The sequence below is a fragment of the Aquarana catesbeiana genome, linkage group LG07, assembly GCF_042186555.1.
Source record: "Aquarana catesbeiana isolate 2022-GZ linkage group LG07, ASM4218655v1, whole genome shotgun sequence".
Taxonomy (NCBI): domain Eukaryota; kingdom Metazoa; phylum Chordata; class Amphibia; order Anura; family Ranidae; genus Aquarana; species Aquarana catesbeiana.
Window position 1 is genome coordinate 257,514,545 of NC_133330.1, and position 25,633 is coordinate 257,540,177.

The following is a 25,633-nucleotide window of genomic DNA, read 5'->3' on the forward strand; positions in this document are numbered from 1 at the left end:
AACTTCGCATAGTTAGTACAGTGGATCTGACCGGAGCTGGGTTGAACGAAAAAAAATCATAGTGTGTACCAGGTTTAAAGCAGTTGTAAACCGCGGCTGTTAAAAAAAAAACACCTCTAAGGCAACTGTATAATGTGCTAGTATGGATCACATACTAGCACATTCTGGAATACTTACTTTAGTACAAAGCCCTCCCACAGTGCACTGTCAATGCTGAGAGGGTTGACATTTTCCCGATCTTTCTTCCAGGTTTGCGCTGTCAGGCTGTGTGATTGGCCGGAGCTGCGATGACGTCACTCCGGCGCATGGTATGCTGAACCTTTAGAGCAAATGCGTCGGTGATGTCACTGGCTGCAATATCTCCTAAACGGTGCATGTTTAGGAGATATTCATTTTTACCTACAGTTAAGCCTTATTATAGGCCTACCTGTAGGTAAAAATAACGGGCTTTACTACCGCTTTAGGCAGTGTTCCCCTCAGGAATAATAGCTCTGACAGACTCTTGGAAGATCCTCACTCCTCTTTTCCCATAGGAAAGGGTACACAGGTCCTCAGGCACTCAGGAACACCAGATGTACTGTATATGGGAAGAAAAGGGAAGCACAAATGACCCAATGCTCTCTGTTCAAAAGGTTTAATAAATAAAAGAAGAACATTGCACTTACAAAATAGATCACTGCCGCCAGAAAAAAACAGAATGGCGCATGAGAGGGTACTGAAACACACAAATATAACAACTAAAAATCTATAAAGTCCAGGGAGTATAAGTATGCGGCATTAGTGGCAGCTTCCTTAAGCGTGAAACAATCTCTGAAAGAACAATTGGACAAAAGCAAGGTGAGCCAAAACTAAGTGCAGCAGAAGATGCAAAGAATGGTATATTTATTAAAATCAGCCAAATGGCTCCTCACACTTCTTTAAAGAGGCATATAACAGTATAATACTGTGGTCACTCAACGTGTTCCCAGTGGATGGTGGTGTGTAGATGTTATCACGAGAGGAGAGGAACAGCCGGCCGGACATCCGTCTCGGAACCAGCGTGCAACACACTCAGAGTCGCATTGGAAGTGACGTCAGAACATAACGTTTCGAAGCATCTGCTTCTTCGTCAGATCTAAATGTCTATTAATCTTAACAGTCAGTGCTAGCTCAAATGCACATATTAAACAATCCCTGCCTTTGGACGTAACGTGTATAGGGGGACAGAGCCTTGGGTGTCACATAATCTCCTACCACTGAGCCAAGAGTCGGCATAAGTGTTTGATACGTCCATTTGAACTAGTACTGGCAGCAGTGCTCTATTTTGTAAGTGCAATATTTTGATTTTATTTATTAAACTTCCAGAACCGCTCCTTGTACATTTACTACAGCAGGGCGGTCCTTTAACATGAAATTACATACCTGTATGTGATTTTGATTGCCAGGTCTTGGACGCACATGCGCTGCCAGCAACCCGCTCCCGCTGTGATTGGACACAGCGGGAGCTAATGTGATTGGACACAGTGGGAGACAATGTCTGCCGGGACCCACCAATCATTCCCAAGGCGGACAGAATGGCGGTCTGCCTATGTAAACAAGGCAGATCGCCGTTCTGTCAGAAGGGAAGATGGAGATCTTGTGTTTCTGCTAAGCAGGAACAGGGATCTCTGCCTTTCCCATTTAAAGCACCCCCACACAGTTAACAAGCACTCCCAGGGAACACATTTAACCCTTTGATCGCCCCTGATGTTAACCCCTTCCCTGCCAATGTCATTAGTACAGTGACAGTGCATTTTGTTTTTTTTAGCACTGATCACTGTATTGGTGTCACTGGTCCCCAAAAAGTTTCACTTAGTGTCAGATTTGTCCACTGCAATGTCACAGTCCTGCTAAAAATTGCTGATCGCCGCCATTACTAGTAAAAAAAATAAAAATTCCATAAATATATCCCATAGCTTGTAGACGCTATAACTTTTGCACAAACCAATCAATATACTTATTGGGATTTTTTTTTTTACCAAAAACGTAGCAGAATACATATTGGCCTAAATTGATGAAGAAATTTGCGGGTTTTTTTTTTTTTATTATTTATTGAATATGTTTTATAGCAGAAAGTAAAAAATATTGTTTTTTTTTTTCAAAATTGTCGGTCTTTTTTTCTTTATAGCACAAAAAATAAAAACCGCAGAGGTGATCAAATACCACCAAAAGAAAGCTCTATTTGTGGAAAAAAAAATACATGAATTTTATTTGGATACAGCGTTGCACGACCGCACAATTTTCAGTTAAAGTAAAGATGTGCCGTATTGCAAAAAATGGCCTGGTCATGAAAGGGGGTAAACCTTCCGGAGCTAAGGAGGTTAAATGGAGAGCATTAAATCTTGTGTGTTTACCTTTTCTTCCCATATACATCAAGTGTTCCTGAGTGCCTGAGGACCTGTGTACCCTTGCTATAGGAAAAGAGGAGCGAGGATCTGTCAAGAGTCTGTCAGAGCCATTATCCCTGAGGGACCTTCTGGGGTCATGGTTTTGAGGTGAGCAGCCAGTTAGTATGGTGGTGGAACATGGATCACTTCTATTATTTGGATCACAGTATCACAGTGGTGATTACATATACTGATTGGACTTTAATTTACACTATATGTGAACTATCAAATTTGTTGTACATTATAATTGTATTAGATGTGTATAGCACTTTTTTTTATATTTTGGTGTTGATATTTAGGACAAGAGACTTATTTGTGTTGTGCTGCACTGTTTTCTATTTATTTAAAGTGCTAAGGGTATCCTTTGTTTTAAACTAAACATTACCTTCTTTTTCCATGCATAATTTTATCATTCTGTTATTTGTGCTCACAGAATATATTAGAGAGAGCCAACCTCTCCAAAAGACCAGCCCTTGCAGAGCAGGTCACAGTACTGTGTTGAGTCTGCCTTTCTTACTACTGTAAATTTTGGACAGAAGGGGATTTTCTCTGCTTCCCCTTGTAACTAAGGCTGGGTTCACAGTAGAGCATGGAGCGGCTTACAGCAGGGGGTCCAGTGCGTCTTCATTCACCGGTTCAGGTCCAATTTCAGCACAAATTTTTTTGACTGAATTGGGATCTGAAATGGACCAAAAGAGGCACAGGACTCCTGTGCAATTCGCACCGGAGCCACTCCGGAGATGTGTGAATCGGCTCCATAGAGAACCGGGCACAATCTCCTACTATGCAAATTGGATGCGGGTTCGCAATAGTGTGAACCCAGCCTTAAAGATAAGTTTAAAATATGGACATGAAGCTGTCAGGAAATTGGAAATTGGCTTCAAATAATGTAATTTTATTTTCCAGACGAGCTTCCTGGATGCATGGTATCCCTACTAGTTAAAGGAGGCTATCTTTGCAAGACAGTGGCTGAGTAGATTTATTAATTCATAATTTTACAGGGGGATATAGATGTGGAGATTACTAATTAGCATACTGCTATGGAGCTTGTCAGGGAAGAAAAATTACAGTAACTATTTTTCAGAGGTCAAATATGGCTTTCACAGGTTTCCTATATGACGTGTGGAGATAAAAAGAACTGAGCATCATTAGAAAAAAACTGTTCATACCTGGTTGCCCATTGAAGTCTTCTTCTGCTGGCTGCATCTTTGCTGTGCACTAATAAATGAAAGCAGTAAGTCATTGAAAGACTTTGGGTAAGTTATCTATTCAACTCTTTACAGAGATCTTTTAATCAATTGCTTATATTCGTATTATCAGATTAGAAATGTTTGCTTTAATAGATCATTTTGTTGCACCCACAACAAAAGATGGGCCGTGAGCACGGCTAGAAGTATCCACCTATATCCCACCAGAAGATCAACAGACTGGTGCATTGGCTATCGTAGGACTGACGATCAGGGTAAGTATTCGTGACTCCTGGAACTTAGATTGCTCTGGAGGGAAGGAGGAGCACTACTGATTTTTTTTTTTTTTTTGGTAAACATAGTTCAGCTTTAATAATCTTTAAATACTTGGCAAAAATATAGAATCTATATGCAATCACATGAAAACTGTGAAGGGTTGTTTTGCATCTGTTTAGAATATCCTAATTAGTGATTCTGTGGAGGCAGGAAAAAAAAGCTAAGCTTGCTTTCTACACGAAGGGATCTATTGATAAAGCGACAGCATGGCCTTACTACAGCCATACCACTTCTAAAAAAAAAATTAAAAAGCACATTCGTACTGGGCAGCAGTTTGCTTAACATACGTGCATAGCACTCCACAGGTATCAGGATTCCAACGCTAGCGGAGCGCTATTAAAATTATTACATTGAAGCCTTTGAATATCATGTTAGGTAATAAGCACATTTACCTTTATAAATGTATGGGAATGTCTGATCATTTAAAATCAACACGTATCCAGTATTATTAAAGGGGATTCCAGGTCATACCACATTATTTTAAAACAATATATTATTGTGCAACAAATGCTGTGTGTTTATTAAATTAAAGATCAGTTTCTGGAGAAATGTTTACTTTTGTAGCGCTCAGTAAGTTATTACATTCAGAAGCCAATGACCACCTTACATGGTTAATGGGGGTGTACATTTCAAAGCCGACTGTATGTGTCTTAATAAGGCCACACGCTGTTTGGGTAATTTGACAAAATACAAATAGCTACAACAGGAGATTTGTCCATCCGTACTGTAGAGTGTGGATGGAGGAATCAGTTAAAGTAGAAGTCCAGCCTAACACTAAAATCCCTGCATCTACAGACATCCACGATCTAACACTAACCTATCTAGCCCTGTAAGAGAGAATGATGTGGTCCAAGGCACCATAAGTAATTGGCTTCCATCCCAAATTTGAACAAAAAGAGAGAAAGTTTTGTCGGCGGGACTTTGAATGAGGCCTATCACTATATAGAGTAAGCATGTGTGATATTGCTTATATGAGTTCCGACAAAAAGCGGGGAGTTTTTTGGGGACTTTGAATGAGAGATGTATACCAAAGAGCAGTCTTGGCAAAGAACATTTTATTATACCTTGTGAAATCATATACAGCATACTGAATGACACAAAAAAAGGCATACACAGAATCGCATAAACGCAGGGCACGCAAAAAAACACATATAAATATTGACGCCATGGTACTTGGCATATCATGGGGTAAAGACAAGTTCTGCACAACATGGGCCACTGGAAGGGGTGGATGGTGTTAGAAAATCTAGAGTAAAACAATATAAGAGACATAAAATCATCTGTATGGACATAATGCATCTATGTAAGCCAGACGCGTTTCGTTGGGGTATACCAACTCTTCAGGGCCAAATGCAATGGTGATCTATAAAGAAACATAACCATATGGTATAATATTTAGCTATGTAAAGAAGAAATCAGTATACATACCTTTTTTTAAGCCAATCCGGTCTGGTCTCCAGCAACGGAAGCTCTGCAGAGGACACAGCCGATAACGGCTGTGAAATGAATGGGAAGGGACATCACCCATAGACTTACTATGGGGTTTCCATTTTCAGCTATGTGCTCTGCACCCGCTTTCACAGCGAAGCCGCAGCTGACAGTTCAGCATGGGATCGGATCGTCTTCAAAAAAGGTATGTATACGGATTTCTTCTTTACAGGGCTAGATAGGTTAGTGTTAGATCGTGGATATCTGTAGATGCAGGGATTTTAGTGTTAGGGTGGACTTCTACTTTAAATTAGATATACAAGTGTATAGCTAAATTGACTTTTTAGCTGTTTCCTGCATCATCAATCACATTCAAACGTCCAGGACTAATTTGAATGTTATCTTAAACAATATATTGTTCTGTAACATAATGCTGTGTGTTGTTACCTAAATTAACCATTTACGGACTGCCCGCCGGGCAGGGGATTTGCCCAAGATCACTTTTATCGGCCGCGGGAGAGGGGCCCCCCTTCCCGCCGCTCTCCGGTGCCCTCCGCCGCTTACCGGAGCCGCCGACAAGCCGGCGAAGGCGATCGGGTCCTTCTCCCTGTTAGGCATGGAGATGAGTGAGGGGAAGATGGCCCCCACCCCTCTCCATACCATTGCAGGGCGGAAGCGATGTCAAAACCTCACTTCCGCCCAACGCTCTTAAAGCAACATTTATTTTTTATTTATTCTTTTCAAATTACATTTATTTTTTTTTTATTGCATTTTAGTGTAAATATGAGATCTGAGGTCTTTTTGACCCCAGATCTCATATTTAAGCGGTCCTGTTATGCTTTTTTTCTATTACAAGGGATGTTTACATTCCTTATAATAGGAATAAAAGTGACACATTTTTTTAAAAGAACAGTGTAAAAATTAAAAATAAAAGATAAAATAAATAAAAAAAAAAAAAAAAAAATTTTAAACGAGCCCCGTCCCGCTGAGCTCGTGCGCAGAAGCAAACGCATATTTGAGTAGCGCCCGCATATGAAAACGGTGTTCAAACCACACATGTGAGGTATTGCCGTGATCATTGGAGTGAGAGCAATAATTCTAGCCCTCCTCTGTAACTCAAAGCATGCAACCTGTACCATTTTTGAAACGTCGAAGACTCAGCGTAACATCATCTTTCACAATATAAAAAAAATTGGGCTAACTTTACTGTTGTCTTTTTTTTAATTCAAAAAAGTTATTTTTTTCCCCAAAAATTTGCGCTTCTAAGACTGCTGTGCAAATACGGTGTGACAAAAAGTATTGCCACGACCACTATTTTATTCTCTAGGTGTTAGAAAAAGAAATATATAATGTTTGGGGGTTCTAAGTAATTTTCTAGCAAAAAAAAAAAAAAATGTAACTTGTAAACAACAAGTTTGAAAAATAGGCCTGGTCTTAAAGTGGTTAAAGAGCAATTGCTGGGAACAAGTTTACACACGTAGCTCTAAGTAAGCCATTGTACTCAGAAGCCAGTGACTGTCTTGCATGGTTAATGGGGGGCGTATGTCTCAAAGCCTATTGTATGGAACCTACTCCATCTCTGCTTCCTATATCATCAATCACATTCAAACTTCCAGTGCGGGTTTGAATGTTACTGGTGGGTGGGGGAAACTTTTTTGGAACTATCTTTACAGAGAGAGTTCTGGTTTAATTTGGACAGGAGTATACATTTAAGCTATAATGAAGTACAAATATATTATTTTATATTTATTTACATTTTTTTTTTTTTTACACACACAAACATACTGAAACATGGGATACCAATGTGCTAATATACAGTACATATTTTTAATAATTTCAACTTACTAAGCAAAGCCAATGAAGTCCTCATGATTGGTATTAATATAGGATAACTGTATATCAATTATCAGCAAAACCTACAAAAACCCAACACAGATTAATCAGGAAAATAGTTTTAACCCTGAGATAAGATACAGTGTCGGGAAGACATGTTTGTTTGCTATTTAACAGAAAACAACATTACACAAAACAATAAAAAAAATAACCATTCTGTACCATTTGCAAACCCCAGAACCAGAATTATTTCTTATTTGCTTATCAATTCTGACTTCTCTGTTGGTAAATGAAAAGATGAAGTTATGTGAACTACAGCATCCATGCACCTCCAAGGCATCTTCTTTCCAAATGGTACTTCAGGTCATATATTTGCTATATGTGGAGCACCATCTAGTGGAGGAAGCTGATAATAACATCTCTACTAATCAAGGGATGCAGGCACAGGTTATGGTAAATTTAAACCTCACTCTGAAAAAAGGAGGAAAAATAACCCAAAATACATTTTTTACAACAATATTATATGGAATTGATCTGCAGATATTCACAGAGTTCAAGCACACTTACCAGGAACAACACTCAGCAGCAACTAATGTTGCTTTAACAGAGTTTCTAAACAGAATTAGTTATACACATCTCTCAAAATGTCTGTATTACATTAGACTATAACATTTAGGGCCAGCTTTACTATTAGTAGGTTTCATATCTCATACAACGTCTTGCATGATATAACTTACAAATGCAATACATATTTAATCAGAAGGAAGAAGATGACAGTTTGTTAGCAAATAAATTTTTCTATGTCCCTGAATTAAGTATACAACAAATACAACTTATAACAACTACCAATTTTTAATACTGAATGCTCAACTTGACATAGGAGTAAATGAAGATTTTAAAGACAAAAAAGGAGGTTCGGTCTTCTGAGCTGGTCATGCCAGTACAGGTATAGAATGAAAGAGAATAAATGACTTGGCTAGGATGAGCTTACCTAATATTAGTAGTTGCTTATGCATATAAAAATACATACAAATACATATACATGCCTGTTCCTTGGTTTTACCCTCCCTTTCCCGTATGTATAGAGCAACAATTCTTTCTGTTTCATCTCGAAGCCTTGGATAATTAGAAAGCTGCAATTAATAAAAATAAATATAAGATACAGCACAATCATTATGCAACAGTTAATCTTGTTAAGGTAACAAAATGGAATTCTATATAAATAATCATTAATTTGTAGAATATGTTGGAGAACATCCAAAAAACAGCACTAGGCCATTTGGCAGAGACATTTTAGATTAGGGTTTCACTGCTGATTCTATTCCCTTGTGATTAAGAAAAATCAATGTGTTGCTAATGAGATGATGGCTAACAACTGGTGATGGAAATCACCTGTATAGTCCTAGTCTATAATCCTGTAAAATAAATCATAAACTATTCAATTACCTCCTGCGCAACTAAGCACCTATCCCTACCATTTTTATATGTGCAACTAAAAAGACATTCATTGACTATAAATTATATAGACCAATACTGAAATGCATAATACTCTTGGCTATTTAATGTATAAAACCAGATTTTGCACTCTCCAGTTTTGATAAATCAACCCCATAGTGTACTTCTCCTTTCCATGGTAAACCACCAAAGGTATTTGCATTTTGCTAAGGAACATCAGCACAAAAATCTTATCTAGTCCAAAAAATTTCTGTTTCAACTGCGTCGTCCTTATGGCAGATACAGGCAGCGTGGTAATATTTTTATGATGAACTTTGAAACATCTATATAAGGGAGCATCCTTACATCAGCCTTTGACATATGTAGGCTACACTGATGTGTGGTTGGCTTTAACATGGATGAGACCATAGGACCTTTCTGAAGTCGCTCCCACAACATGGCAGCTGTTATAAGGGTCAAAGGAAGTATACCTACTTTTCAGGTCACTGAGTGTATAATCAATAGACATGAGTAGGGATGAGCTCAGGTTTGATTCGAACTTGGGTTCAGACCAAACACAGAAGGAAGATGTCTCTCCTGCCCAATCAACTGCGGCCAGGGCATTCCTTAAACCACAGTTGTATGTACAAAAAGAGGCAGGGATACTCATGACATCAATGACCTAATATGACCCAATGGCTATATTAGGTCAATGTCAATAATGACCTTTCCACAGTTGGTCTCAGGTTCAGGCCAAACTCAAGCTCCCCCTTAGACATAAGAAAAAAAAAACAAATCTACCTTTGAGTTGCATTTCCTAACAGTATTAAGAAGCTCTTGCATCACAAGGTCGACACATTTCAGAGCTGGTCCTTTAAGCTTCACAATCTGCTTTTTCACTATTGCTTCAAACGCCTTATCCGGAGTAAACAATCCAGTTCTGTAAAAGAAATACAATACAAACTGACTTCATAACTGAAGTCCTAAAATACAAAGCAATAATGTCTACTAACTATAGGAACTGTCCAGAATTCAGCCTTTACTAGACTTGACACACTTCCCTGACCTATGCAGCATGTAATTCTAAGTGCATCCATTTGCTTTCTAATAAACAAAATGTACTATAATTGTGATCAAGCAATATTCCCAGTATGCTTTACTTTCTGCAATCCAAATGTAAAAGGATGCACATGGGACAATATAAATACATCATTGGAAAAAATTGCTTGATGTTTGATAAATAAGACAAAGCAAATATGCATTAACAGTTACACCTAAACTTTGGGCAGATATAAAAGGCACAAGAAAATTTAGCTTGTTTTAATGGAAGCAACGGAATTTGACTTGGTATTAGCAACCTGCACTTCTCTGTACAGTCTGCACAACAGAAGTAAATGAGAGGGAGGGTGAAGCAGTACACAGAGTCAATCAGGTATGCTGCAGTACTGCTAACAGTAGGAGAAAGCAGTATGCTGCTTTTTCTTTCACTGTTTAGTCACATATTGGAGGTTGGGAGAGGACATGTAAGGGAAAGTGAAACTGCAAAAGAAAAGATCGGGTCCCCTCCTCTGTTACACAGGGTGTACTGTGGGGCAGAGCTGTGTAGATGTCAGGACTAGGAAGACAGAAGGTAAAACAACTCCCATTTATGCATTCCATCTGTGTATTTTGTGTTTTTTCTGAAGTTCAGCTTTTTCCTATAACAGTACCACCCAAACTCCTGCTCTCCAGCAGCAGACTGTAGGATAATATCAGATAAGACCCCCTCTCTGTTTGTAAGCAGCGGCCTATCTCTAGTGGCTCAACCCACCCTCACTGTGCAGTCATAGGTACTGCTCTCCAATCAGCAAAACTCACACTACTCCCTGCACATGTAAACTCTAAACAGTCAGATACACCTACACTTATTTAGTATAGATTTTTATATAGCACCAACGATTTGCGCGACTATTTAAATATACTTTTTATTGTACATTCACACCAGCCCCAGCCCTCGAGAAGCTTACAATCTACGTTCCCCATCGCATATATATATATATATATATATATATATATATATACATACTAGGGTCAATTTGGAAAGGAGCCAATTAACCTACCAGCGTGTCTTTGGAGTGTGGGAGGAAACCGGGGTAACCAGAGGAAACCCACGCAATCACAGGGAGAAGATGCAAACTCCATGTAGATAGTGTCCAGATTGAAATGGACACTAGTGCTGCAAGGTAGAAGCATAACCACTAAGCCACAGCACTGCATTTGTAGCCTGTGCATGCATGAGATGTGACAATTTCATTACTGGAATGCCCATGGCGCAGCATCATGGTGGAGAGTCACACAGCCATTTGCACTCGTATTCTGACTTGGGATGGAATGAAACATGTGAACGTACTGATATGGTTGGAGGGCTTTTTGATCCCTTTAATCCCTTCCCAAAATAACCTCTATAGTTATACTGTCACCGTTTTTATAGCAAATGTAAGTGGTAGCTTGTGTATTTGGTCATTCTTGTAATTAAAGGCTGAAATTGAATTTGCCTAAAATGCTGCAGTGAGAACTCCATGATTGGAGAAGAGACCAGTCATGTGGGAATACTCTCCCCAGCACTGTGCTTTATAAATGTGAGGAGCTCTATTTTATTTTATTTTTAAAAGCAATGATATGACAGCGGTAAGGATATACCACTGCTTTAGAAATGGAACCTGAAGTAGCATACTTTTTACCAATTATTCCCAAAGTATAACAATGCAGTACCATAGTAACTAGTAACATACCTGACACCATGAATGTTTTTGATCGCATAACTAATCTCCCTCCGTAAGTCCTTCTCCTCAAACTCCACCTAGAGGAATATTTAACACATATGATTAGATTGCATTATAATAGTACAGAGCATTTTTACAGAATTTTATTATTTTAATATGCTGAATGAATATATATATATATATATATATATATATATATATATATATATATATATATATATATAGACACTAAATAGACATACATATATACAGTACACACTCTGTTTTTAGAGAAACAGATATAGGATAGGAAAGTGAAATGACTGAGAAAGGCAATGCAGACATCTTTTTTATATATACCTAGCTCAGCAGAATGTAATCACTCAGATTGTCCTCTTCCACCCTTTTTTCATGCCACCATTTACACAAAAAAGCGTGTACAGTAAAACCTTGGATTGAGAGCATAATTCGTTCCAGAAACATGCTTGTAATCTAAAGCACTCGTATATCAAAGCAAATTTCCCCATAAGGGATAATGGAAACTCAAATGATTCATTCCACAACCATTTATTCATAAGTCCTTCAGTTTATAGTCCATATAAAAAGATTATATCAATGTGATAGGTTGTGTAACCATAAAATGTCCATCCATAAATGGAAGCCTACACAAGGGGATTAGAAGCAAAATCCAGCAGGAGCTACAGAGTATAAAAGAGAAGAGAGGCGCCTCCAAGTGTAGCAAAATGTTGCTAATTGTTGTACCTTCAATAAATGTAACCATATTGCTACTTAGAGGCGCCGCTCTCCTCTTTTATACTCAGTTGTGACGTGACGCTACTTGTATATCAAGACATCGCTTGTATATCAAGTCAAATTTTATTTAAAAATTTGGCTTGTCTTGCAAAACGCTCTCAAACCAAGTTACTCTCAAACCAGGGTTTTACTGTACACAGATGTGCTGTTAGACTCTTCCAGAAGTTGGTAGAGACCAGTGGAGGATTCCCACATGGGGCTGGCAGAGAGCGGTGGCAGATTCCACACATGTGTCTCTACCTTCTGCTAGATTGGCGCTACACTGCCCACTGTATTTGTGTGCATAAACACAAATAAGCTGCACATATGTACATACATGTGTCTCATACTTGTGGCTTAGGGACACACTACCTCTTGAGACAGCTGTAACACACCAATCCCAGGAAAGAGCGGGGCCCAACCTAGGTCAGTAAGCAGGAAGTGATGCTTCGCAGCACAAAAACGAACCCAAAGGTAAAAAATTTAATTTTTGTTAGCATTCCTGTAAAAGGGAGGGAAAATTCGTAAATTCGAAAATTCGTAAATTCAAAAATTCATAAATTCGAAAAATAGAAAATCATTAAAATCAAAAATCAGAAAGAAAATCCAAAAATTCTAAATAATAACTAACTAACTAATAATAACTATTAAATTATAGGTAGTGGAATTTCCTTTGAAATTTGTCTGTTAGCGAATACAACGCATACGAATCCAAAGTTACGAATTATCCGAAATGACGAATGCCACATCTAAAAAAAATGGAACGGATCATATAAATAATAAATAATAATAATAATAAAAAGTTTTTACTGTTATTATTTATTATTATTAATGTGTTACATTCCAGTCGTTTAGATACTGCATCCGTTATTTTGGATAATTCGTAACTTCGGATAAATTCGTATTTATTACGTTCACTAAGAGCCAAATTTGAAAGGAAATTCCAATACCTATAATTTAATAGTTAGTTATTATTTCAGATTTTTGAATTTTTGGATTTTCAAGTTTCAAATTTACGAATTCTCAAATTTTCAAATATTCAAATTTACAAGTATTTGGAAAAATTTGTTAAACGTGTTTTCGTTAAATCGGATGTTTCCGAATTAACAAGTCTGTCGAAATTCAGTAAAAAACTAATTCAGAATGAAACGAATTGCACATGTCTAGTGATCCAGCCAGTAACACGCCTCCTGTCTTAAGGGATCGTTCACAGGTATGTTGATTATGAAGAACGAAGCAATGCTCATTAAAGTGCCTATAGCATTTATGGTGTGTTTTTGTTGTGTTTATGAAGCGATGAAAAAGCTTCAATAGTGCTTGATACATGCCTATGAAAGCGTTGCTTTTCTAGTGGAAAGTGGTTAACCGCTTCAGCCCCGGAAGATTTTACCCCCTTCCTGACCAGAGTACTACTGCGATTCAACACTGCGTCAATTTAACTGATAATTGCACAGTCATGCGACATTGCACCCAAACAAAATTGACGTCCTTTTATCCCCACAAATAGAGCTTTCTTTTGGTGGCGTTTGATCACCTCTGTGGTTTTATTTTTTTGCACTATAAACAAAATAAATGCGACAGTATTGAAAAAAACACAATATTTTTTAATTTTTGCTATAATAAATATCCCCCAAAAATATATTAAAAAAATATTTCTTTTCTCAGTTTAGGCCGATATGTATTCTTCTACATATTTTTGGTAAAAAAATCGCAATAAGCGTATATTGATTGGTTTTCGCAAAAGTTATAGCGTCTACAAAATAGGGGATAGTTTTATGGCATTTTTATTATTATTTGTGTTTTATTAGTAATGGCGGGGATCTGTGATTTTTATCAGGACTGTGACATTATGGCACACATCGGACACTTTTGACACTATTTTGGGACCATTGTCATTTATACAGTGATCAGTGCTAAAAAAAGGAACTGATTACTGTGTAAATGACACTGGCAGGGAAGGGGTTAACCACTAGGGGGCAATGAAGGGGTTAAGTGTGTCCTAGGGAGTGATTCTAACTGTGCGGGGGATGGGCTTCCAGTCACATGACAGCGATCACTGCTCCCGATGACAGGGAGCGGTGATCTCTGTCATGACACAAGACAGAACGGGGAAATGCCTCGTTTACATATGCACTTCCCTGTTCTGCGGCTCTGTGACACAATCGCCGGGAGAACGCGGACACGGTCACGCTGTACGTGGCGGGCGCGCGCCTTCTATCTCCGCCTCTTAAAGGGGACGCACAGGTACGCCCATTTGCCCACCGCTGCCATTGTGCCGACGTATATCGGTGTGCAGTGGTCGGCAAGTGGTTAAAGTGTTAAGAAGAAAGTAGAAGAAATGATCTACTTTGAGGTGTAGTTAGATTGTGGTGTGATAACAAACATTTTTGTGAATTGTCTGCAAGATGAATTTGTATACTTTGATGTCTTAGACACATTTGGCTTGATCCAGCTCAACTTTGCTGAACCAAAAAGCTTTCCCACTGGAAATAATGTTCAATGCTTCTGCTCCTACCTGGCACTGCCAGTATGGCTGGCTGGTTGCTGTTTTTTGCCCGCACACAGAAGTAAATGGAGTTACCACACAGCTGTTCTGTACAACCAGGAAGTGAATGGAGCTGCTCTATCCTAATTCTCTATTATTTCCCAATGCATTCTGGGATATCGGAGCCTCCATTGTCTCTCCCCCAATGCACAGCTAACACTTTATACATGCTTCACTAACACGCTATAAATGCTCTAGGTACTGTGAAGGTGCAGTTACAGAACAAGTATAAACAGAGCTTCCAGTCCACAGTCGTTGGCTGAGTAAAGTAATGTAGGAAAAAAGATCCGCATTCCAGTTGTTGCTCTTTAAAAAAAATCTTTGTTTTTATTGACAAGCCCCGGTGAACAAACGCAAATAAAAACAGTTGAGACATTTCAGCCTATAAGGCCTTATGCCGCGTACACACGGTCGGACTTTTCGTCTACAAAAGTCCAACGGACGCTGACGGACTAAAGCTGGCTGGTAATCCGATCGTGTGTGGGCTTCTCCGGACTTTCAACGGACTTTTTTAGCCTCAAATCCGACGGACTTTAGATTTGAAACATGCTTCAAATCTTTACGTCGTAAGTACGACGGACCCCGAAATCCGCTCGTCTGTGTGCTAGTCCGACGGACAAAAACCCATGCTAGGGCAGCTATTGGCTACTGGCTATGAACTTCCTTATTTTAGTCCGGTGTACGTCATCACGTACGAATCCGTCGGACTTTTGTGTGGTCGTGTGTAGGCAAGTCCGTTCGTAAGAAAGTCTGCCGCAAGTCCGCCGAAGGTACGTCGGAAGTCTGTCGGACAGGCTGTCGGACTTTTGTAGACGAAAAGTCCGACCGTGTGTACGCGGCATTAGTCATAACCAGAACATTATTATTAAAATCGATGGAAATGGCTGACATGCATCGATGCCTCATGAAAGTAACGTGCTGCTTAATTTTTAATACGACACAACACTACCGCTTCTGTGTGAACAGCACTGTGTGGTGCCCATTTTAATATTCATGGCAGGCTTTGAAGGGCAGTTATCATAGTTGCCAACAGTCCCGATTTTCCCGGGACCATCCCGATTATGGGACCTCGTCCCGATCGGAGGCTGTCCCAAATCGGGATTTTCGGGAAAATCGGGAATGTTTGTTTTTTCATTTTCTGAGCAGCTGGCTCCAGCAAAATGGCCGCCGGCGCCGCCGCTAGATCTTCCCCCTTGTGTTCAGTGGAGAGAGGAAGGGGGCTCGATCCCTGCAGCCAATGAATCAGCTTCTTTAGCTGCACAGATCGGCCCCTCCCCTCTCCACTGAACACACAGCGCTGGTGTCTACGGAGCGGACACTATCCAATGGGGGGACACTTTTTGCCAGAACACCGGCCGCTCCTGGACGTGTGCTGGGAGGGTCGGCACTGATGGAGGGGGTGGTCTGCACTGAGGGGGGCCTGCACTAATGAGGGGGGGCTGCACTGAGGGGGTCTACACTGATAGAGGGGGGAGTCTGCACTGAGGGGGGCCTGCACTCATAGAGGGGGGGTCTGCACTGAGGGGGGTCTGCACTGATGGAGGGGGGTCTGCACTGATGGAGGGGGGTCTGCACTGAGGGGGTCTATACTAATAGATGGGGGGATCGCACTGAGGGGGGTCTGTATTGAGGGAGAGGGGTCTGTACTGAGGGGGTCTATATTGATGAGGGGGGTCTGAACTGATGAAGGGGGTCTGTACTTAGTGGGGGGGTTCTTTACTGAGGGAGGGGGGTCTGTACTGAAGGGGGACCATAGTTGGTGGAGGAGGGGTGACATCAATTTTTTTCCGCATCGGGTGACACCAGCTGTAGTGACGCCACTGGCTCTTGTCTCTGCAGCAATTTAACTTTAATGTACAGGAGGGGGGTTAACTATATACAGGAGGAGGGGGGGTAACTATATACAGGAGGGGGGGTAACTATATACATCAGGGGGGGTTAGCTATATACAGGAGGAGGGGGGTTAGCTATATACAGGAGGAGGGGAGTTAAATATATACAGGAGGGAGGGGTTAGCTATATACAGGAGGAGGGGGGTTAGCTATATACAGGCGTAGGGGGGTTAACTATATACAGGAGGAGGGGGGTTAGCTATATACAGGAGGAGGGGGGTTACCTATATACAGGAGGGGGAGAGTTACCTATATAAAGAAGGGGGAGGGTTAACTATATACAGGAGGGGGGTTAACTATATACAGGAGGGGGGAGGGTTAACTATGTACAGGAGAGTGGAGGGTTAACTATATACAGGAGTGGGAGTTAACTATTTACAGGAGGGGGTTAACTATTTACAAGAGGGGGGGTTAACTATGTACAGGAGGGGTTACTATGTACAGTGGGGGAACTATGTACAGGGGGGATACTATGTACAGGGGGGGTAACTATGCACAGGGGGTAACTATGTACAGGGGGGTAACTAGGGGGAGAGGGGAAACTATGTACAGGAGGAGGGGGTAACTATGTACAGGGGGGGTAACTATGGCTCTGCCTGGGACACTGAGTTAAGGACTGAGGCTGGGAACACTGGTGTAAAGACTGACTCTGCTGGTGGCACCTGATGCAAGGAGGGACGTTGCAGTGGGCACCTGATGCAAGGAGGGACTCTGCTGGGGGCACCTGATGCAAGGACAGACTCTGCTGGTGGCAGGCGACGTGGCTAGTGACACGCTCAGGGATCCCACTGATTTGGCATTATGGTGAGTTGAATGATTTCATTTTATATTACAATGTAATAATAGAAATAATGCACTTCAATCATCCTGACACCATAACAACCATGGTGGCGGGATGATTGAAGCGCTAACACCAGGTGTTTGGAGTATCTTTATCTGCTGATTGTTAAACTTTCTAGAATACACATATTTCTATTGTTGTGTAGGATCTGGGCCTGCTGTCCCTCCATTCCTCTCTCCCCCTTTCCCTCTCCATCCCTCATTCATCACAGACTCTAACCACACCCCCTTTGAGCCATGCCCATTTAAGCCACGCCCACTATTTCACGTAAACCACGCCCATTTTTCGCTGCGCAAAGTGCACCACATTTTTCTTTTTTATTGCTATGCCACGCCTACAAACACATGCCCCGCCCCCTAACTATTATACGGCTCAGCCTACAGCCAAAAAAGTGTCCCACAAATTTTTTTTGCAATGTTGGAAACTATGAGTTATAAGGCTTTAAAATGCTGAATAAATACCGCTTAAACTCAAAATATTGACACACGTGTGAATGAGCCCTCAAGTTGTCTGCATTTTGCGTGAAGTGGTAAAGCAGAAACCTTTAGGCTACTTTCACAATGTAGCCGCGGCCACGTTGGCAGTAAAGCGCTGCTCGTAGTGGCCGAAGGAGGGGTTAAAAGTACCCGTGTAGCATGCTTTTCAGGCGCTTTGGAAGCGCTGCCCATTCATTCCAATGGGCAGGGGCAGTGTAGGAGCGGTGTATACACCACTCCTACACCGCCCCAAAGATGCTGCTTGCAGGACTTTTTTTCCCGTTCTGCAAGCGAACCGCCCCAGTGTGAAAGCACTCGGGTTTTCACACTGAGAGGCAGTTTTCAGATACTTTACAGGTGCTATTTCTAGCTCTAAAACGCCTGAAAACTGCCTCAGTGTGAAAGGGGTCTTAGACAGCAGCATTATCAGTCTGGGGAGAAGGTAATGTTAGATTAGAAAATTTGGATGGACTTGACTAACAAATTGAAGCTGAATTCCAGCTAATATTTCATAAGTAGTTACAGCAAGCAGTTTCTACATAATGAAAAAAGCTGACTATTGTATGCACCCCTTCCAGTGGTAAATGGTTTGTCTCAAACCTTTACCTGACACTTTTCATGGACAGCTTTGTCTGTTAAAGGAAGTTGAAAAACAAAAGACTTAGTGGCTGGATCACCAGCTGAAAATAAAGAAAACAAAGTCTAAAAAAGAAAACTAATGCATGTAGAGTGTAATACTGCTTTAAGTTCCACTTTAAAAACATCAAGAAAATACAAAACTTAACTGAACTCAGTATTTTATACTACTTTGTTATAAACCACTGTGGTGATCCAGCCTGGCAGCATATGCAATATGTTCAAGAGATACTAATACCAATAATTATGTGTAGTACTAATGCTTTATAACAATATCCATTCATTCCCACTGATGTTTTCATAAAGGAAATGAATATAACATTTCCCACTGGGATTTTTACACAGGACGAGTCACACAAGTGTATGGCTTTTCTCACCTCCTGTTTCCTCCCCATTGGCTTTAAGCTACTCTTCAGTTTCCTGTCAGCAGCCATTCTATTTGAACTTCAGACGTTAGTATGTCTATTTTTTGTATTTATACAAAACATCAATACTATTATTATTATTATACACGATTTATATAGCGCCAACAGTTTACGCAGAGTTTTACAATGTAGAGGGGGGACAGCACAATTACAGTACAATACAGAAGGGACAGGAGAGCCCTGCTCGTAGAGCTTACATTCTAAAGGGAGGGGGAGGTGGTACAAAAGGTAATAGATGCGGGGAATGGTTTGAAGGGGGGTGGCTCGGGGACAGTTGTTAGGTGGGTGTGGGATAGGCTTCCCTGAATAAGTGAGTTTTCAGGGATCTCCTAAAGGGGGACAGGTTAGGGGCTAATCGGATATACCGGGGCCGGGAGTTCCAGAGGATGGGAAAGGCTCTGGAGAAGTCCTGAAGGCGAGCATGAGAGGAGGTAACAAGGGAGCTGGAAAGCAGGAGGTACAGAGAGGAGTGAAGGGGACGATTAGGGAGATATCTGCAGATAAGGTTGGTGATGTAGATGAGGGCGATGTTGTGGATGGCCTTGTATGTTGTGGTTAGCATTTTGAATTTTATACGGTGGGGTAGTGGAAGCCAGTGAAGGGGTTGGCAGAGAGGGGCAGCAGTCAGGGATTGGTTAGTGAGGTGTATTAGTCTAGCAGCAGCATTCATAATAGACTGAAGGGGGGATAGCCTGCGTAAGGGTAGGCCATTAAGGAGAGAGTTGCAGTAGTCAAGGCAGGAAATAATCAAGGCGTGAAGAAGTTGCTTTGTGGTGTCATTAGTCAGGAAGGGAAGAATTCTGGAGATGTTGCGGAGGTTAAGGCGGCAGGATTTAGCCAGTGATTGGATGTGGGGGCTGAAGGAGAGGTCAAAGTCAAGGATTACACCCAGCACCCTGGCATGTGTGGAGGGACCAATGGTTGTGCTGTTGATCTTAAAGTGAATGTAAACCCAATGTCATCCTTTCTAAACTACTGCCATAGGGGTTATCTATAAGGATATGCATGCCTCCTGTATGTATCTTTACCTGTCAAATGTCTCCCCTCTGTCTGTTATTAGACCCGAAAAACTACATATTCTGTGGGTGTCTGTTGTCCGGAGCTCGGTGGGTGGAGTCGTGATGTCAGTAGACTCCCCGCCCACCTCTACACGCCCCTTGTCAATATGCATTTTCTCCTGTGTATTTCTAACACTGAACTTCTGCTATGATCTCTAACATCCAGTAAAAAGACAGGAAATTAACCACATGACTTCAGCAAGCCAAATCATGCTGAGGTGTGGAACAGCCAATCCTTGCAGAGCTGCTGAAGAAAGGAGTGGGGGTGGGAATTAAAAAATAATGCATGTCTTAGGCTAGTGCACAAGATATGTAAATCACCTGTCATTCACAGCAAGGGGGAGGATTTGACAAAGTCTTTCTCTGTTTGTCAAGTTTTATCTCACTGAACAATAAAAGAGGATTGCTCAGAGCTGGATTAACTCTTTGTGGCAAGACTGGGCTCTAATGATAGGAAATCTTATACTCTCCATCATGACATAAAAAATAGAAAAATACAAATTTTTCGGGTTTACGTCCACTTTAATGGTAAAGTCATGGGGGGGTGGACTGGGAAGGAGCAAATATAACAATTTTAGAAAGATTGAGTTTGAGAAAGTAATGTGACATCCATACCAATATGTCATTCAGTAAGTTTGAGATCCGTGCGGAGATCGAGGGGGAGTTGAGGAGTGGAGAGATAGATCTGGGTGTTATTGGCGTAGAGGTGTTATTGGAAGCCATGGGAGGCTATTAATTGGCCCAGGGAAGAGGTATAGAGCGAGAATAGGAGGGGCCCAAGGACAGAGCCTTGGGGTACCCCAAAAGAGAGGGAAAGAGGAGCGGAGGAGATGGAGTTGTAAGTGACACTGAAAGTGCGCTGAGATAGGTAGGAGGAGAACCAGGATAAAGCAGAATCACGGAGACCAAGGGAATGTAATTTGCTGAGGAGGATCAGGTGGTCAACTGTGTCGAAGGCAGCAGAGAGGTCTAATGCCGTGTACACATGACTGGAGTGGTCCGATGGAATGAATCCGTCAGACAATCCGACCATGCGTGGGCTTCATCGGACCTTCAGCTGACTTTTCCTGTCGAAAATCGGACAGACTTTAGATTTGGAACATGTTTCAAATTTTTCCGACGGACTTGAGTCCGGTCTAAAAATCCGTTCGTCTGTATGCTAGTCCGATGGACAAAAAAGGACGCAAGGGCAGCTATTGGCTACTGGCTATGAACTTCCTTATTCTAGTCCCTTCGTATGTCATCACGTTCAAACCAACGGACTTTCGAACGGACTTTAGTCCGTTTGTGTGTGGGCAAGTCTAGTCATCCGAAAGTCCCTCGTAACTCTGTCGAAAGTCCGTCGGAAAGACCGTCGGACCTTTGATGCTGAAAAGTCCGCTCGTGTGTATGCGGCATTAGAGTATGAGTATGGAGTAATGGCCATTGGTTTTAGGAGTTAGTAGGTCATTGATGAGTTTTAGTAAGGCAGTTTCAGTGAAATGTTGTGGACGGAAGCCAGACTGTAGGGGGTCGAGAAGGTTGTCTGTGAGGTAGCAACTCATTCGGTCACGGACAAGGCGTTCGATGAGCTTGGAGGCAAATGGGAACAGGGAGATGGGTCTTAAGTTATTCAAACAGGTGGGGTCTAGTGAGGGTTTTTTAAGTATGGGGGTAACAGTGCAGGTTTGAGTATGGAAGGAAAGGTGCCGGCACTGCCGGAGGAGAGGGAGAGGTTGAAGATGTGGGTTAGGGAATTTAGGATAGAGTTGGAAGGTGGTCACAGTAATTGTGAGGGGACAGGGTCCAGGGTCCATCAATACTATGAATATCATCATTATTTTATCTTGCCCCCTAAATTCTAAAACAGACTAGGCATCATCTCACAATACTGACATTTATTTTCATGTTCAAAATGTTTTTATTAAGTTTTTAACAAATACAAGGTAAATAAAATAGATAAGTACATATATATGCTCAGTTCAATTGTACAATATCAATACAAGGTCTACAGATGTGAATGAATGAACGCTCAAGCACTAAACTCGCTTAGTGTTTAGGTGCATTTAGACACGTTGACACGCATTGGCACGTTTAGGTGCATTCGGCGCTCTTTATGCCCAAAAGCTACTCTCTTGAACATATTGGTGATGCATTTCTTTTTTTTCAGGCTCTAAACCCTCCTCTGCTAATACATCCTTAAATGCCTATGTGTGTATGGACATGGGGGGGGTTATTTAATAAAGGCAAATCCACTTTGCACTACAAGTGCACTTGGAAGTGCAGTCACTGTATATCTGAGGAGGACATCCAAGGAAAATAAAAAACAGCATTTTTGCTTGTACATGATTGGATGATAAAATCAGCAGAGCTTCCCCTCATTTCATACATCCTGTATGCATAAGGCCTTAGAAGGCTAGTATGGAAAACTAGGGAGAGTCCTGTAAGACTAAAGGCGGGGGATTGAGGGAGCACATTTATAGGGACAAGAGGAGGAATCCTAACCAAACTTCTGGTCGTTGTCATAAAATGTTTTTAAGAATTTCTCATTTATCTAATGGGTTGCTATGTTTTTTTTTTATTACTAACATTATTTTCATGATTGCATTGACAATAGACAATACTCAACATCAAAACAACTACTTATATAATATGTAGGTCTATACCTTTACCAGCTCAAATGGAAAGCGTTCATGAAATATACGATTAATTTTGGCACCGCCAGACAACTCTAGTGTGTCCACTTTATCCCCTGACCCTTCTATCTTCTTTTCAAAATCTTGTGCAAAATGCTGGATCATTCTTAAAAACATGAATATGAAAAGAATGACTCATTTTGGAACATTTGTAAAATTATTGTTAAACAGTCACATGCAAAAATGGATTCTAAAGAATTTGATATGTTTACAAAGAACAATTCTTTACATACCATGTTATCAAATGTTTATATGCACATACAGCATATAGGTACAGACTATATCACCTCAGGTCTAGCCGCTGTGTACCTCCCATGGACCATACCAATATTTACATTTCAGCTAAGTTCTCTCTGATCTGCCAATAACTGTCATTACTTATTATATCAAAGTAAAAATATTTTTTGGGTGGAAAGGGGGCCAACAAAGTTTTCTTTTAGAAGCATTTCCTTCCAAGAGATAAAGAATTAGGTTTAGTTTTAATTGCAAAAATATTTTTGTTAAAAGTTTAGTTGCAGCTTCTCATCAGATCACAGGAAGAAAAATAAGTTCTACACTAAGGACCCTTTCACACTGGCGCAGTCCACCAGCGGATCCCCCTGCTCTGCAGGGGATCAGTTCACTGATCCTCACTGAACAAGCGAATGACAGGTCCGTGTCTGTTCTGCTGATGCAGAGTGGACACGGACACAGCCCGCTCTCTCCTATAAGCTGTCAGATGGAAATGCACACCCTGTCCCTTTTCATCCGACTGTCATCCAATTCGATCTGCCAAACGGATGGGGAAAAGATCCCCATCCGTCTGTTTTTTAGCATACAGGATCAGATTGGATGTCCGCAGGTGTCAACTGACATGTGTGGTGACATCCGCCGCTCCATAGAGTGCAATGGATGGTCCAATCGGGTTCGAAAGGGGTCTAAAGGGCATGAGGGCACCCAGAATCACAGACAATTTTCTACTAATAAAAATATATTGCTAAAAGGTGGTCTTACTCAGAACTACTTATACAAAAATATATCCTTACATGTCCAGTCATTTCTGTTATATTGATATAATATCATGTAATTAGAATGAAATATAAAATTTCATTTATGGTAAATGTCATTATTCACAGTAGTTGCTGACTTCTCCTAAAATTAAAGTGTTACTAAACCCAGTAATATGAAAATAGTTCATCTGCCCCCCCACACTGCCCACAGCTTATAAATCTTCTTTTACATTAACATATTGCCACTATATACCTTTTTGGCTGATCTGTATACCATGGTCAGTGATAAACTGCAGTTTCTCCAGTGCTGAGAGTTCAGATAGGAGGAGATTTCCACTGCAGCCTGTATACACGCCCACATGTGTGATGTTAATATCATGTGACCTGGATATCTCTGAGAACAAGTAAATGTTCTCTCCAGCATGAAAGACACAACTGAGCAAGTGCAGGTCAGCTACTGCCTGTGTGTTAGCTGGCCTTCCCAAGATAGACAATGCAAGAAGGGAAGGATCGGTGCATACAGGATAAAACACCCTTTTTACACAATGCAGAGAATTAACCCCTTAAGTTCCACAGTGAGTATAACAAGCATGCTATGCTGCATATACAGACAGATTTTACTGTTGTGGGTTTAGTAACACTTTAATAGTTGTCTGGCTGTCATGCTGATTCCTTCAGTTTACTGCCTTCTTCTGAGTCACTGACCCAAAACACCCATGCAGATAACATTTTCTGACATGACTGAAGTCAGAGACAGCCATACAACTGACCTGTTCAGAAAAAGAGCTAAGCAGCAGCAGCCTATATATTTTCTACATACAGCCACCCAATGGCCATACAATTCAAGCCTCATAATGCCTATACAGGAGTTGATTTACTAATGGCAAATAGGTTTTTTACATTTCAAGGTCATTTTCCCTTCGCTTAGTGAGGTGGAGGTGAAGCTCTGCTGACTTCCATTATCTACTATGTCCAAGGAAAAATATTTTCTTTATATATATTTTTCTTGCATATAATCGGGTAGTGTTTGCAAAGTGAATTTTCAACACATTCACTAAGCTGCGGGGAAAATTTCCTTACAAAGTGTGACTTCCCTTCCAAACTTTCAAGTGAACAGCCTATTTGCCTTTGTAAATCAATCCCTTAGATTTTGACTCAATAGCGGCCAGGTAGATAAAGGTTGGCCTTTCTCTCTTAAAAAGGCCACCAAAGTTAACAGGACTTAAAGTGTAATTCCAATCAAAACTAAGTTTGAATGTACTCCTGCCCCCATTCTAAGCATATTCTATCTACCCTGTAAAAGGAAGACTTGCCGATTCTGAAATTGCTCTGGTTTGGTCACATGATCTCTCTAGTGGTGGCTTCGGTGAAGAGAAGAGAGTAGCAAAAATAGCTGCAGAGCCTGTGCAATGACATCATCCATTGTATTACTAGTTGTCGACTGTTTCTTTTTTCTACACTAAAGCCGGCACCGGAAGTTGGTCACGTGATTGGAGCGACTTCAGAATAGGTAAGTAGAGACTTCTTTCCTTTTACAGGGTAGATAGAATAGACTTAAAATCTGGGTGGGAGTAGTTTTTAGCTTAGTTAGGTTTTGACTGGAATTACACTTTAAGTAACAACTCTGGGAGGTGTGGTTAAGCTGAAGGGTAGGCAAATGGATTGGAAATGAAGCTGGGCAATGGTGAACTAAAGGTACTTTTGAAAATTCCCGTGCACAGTAAAAATTCCTTTGCTAAGTGAACAGCCTATTTGCCTTTAATAACTCAATCCCATTTAGGGATCCTAAATCCCTCACCCATCACCCAATCACTCCATCCCTTTAAAACCGAACACTTATTAATTACACAGGTTCTGAGGCTAATGAAATGCACATAAGGCGCAAAGTGAGTTTAACCACTTCCCGCCCCCCCACCATCAAAACGGGGGTGTGCAGCTGG

The 25,633-nt window shown here is 40.9% G+C and overlaps 1 protein-coding gene across 2 annotated transcripts in view; it reads right to left on the minus strand.

Moving 5' to 3' along the window:
• DNM3 (dynamin 3) overlaps nt 1-25,633 on the minus strand; it is a 572,551-nt gene that overhangs the window by 481,390 nt on the left and 65,528 nt on the right. For both annotated transcript variants that reach the window (XM_073593228.1, XM_073593229.1), the window contains exons 8-13: nt 22,675-22,810; nt 11,395-11,462; nt 9,425-9,563; nt 8,236-8,322; nt 7,202-7,272; nt 3,575-3,623 (exon numbers count right to left, since the gene is read on the minus strand). In XM_073593228.1, coding sequence (XP_073449329.1) covers nt 3,575-3,623; nt 7,202-7,272; nt 8,236-8,322; nt 9,425-9,563; nt 11,395-11,462; nt 22,675-22,810 — 550 coding nt within the window. The remainder of the gene's footprint in view (nt 1-3,574; nt 3,624-7,201; nt 7,273-8,235; nt 8,323-9,424; nt 9,564-11,394; nt 11,463-22,674; nt 22,811-25,633) is intronic.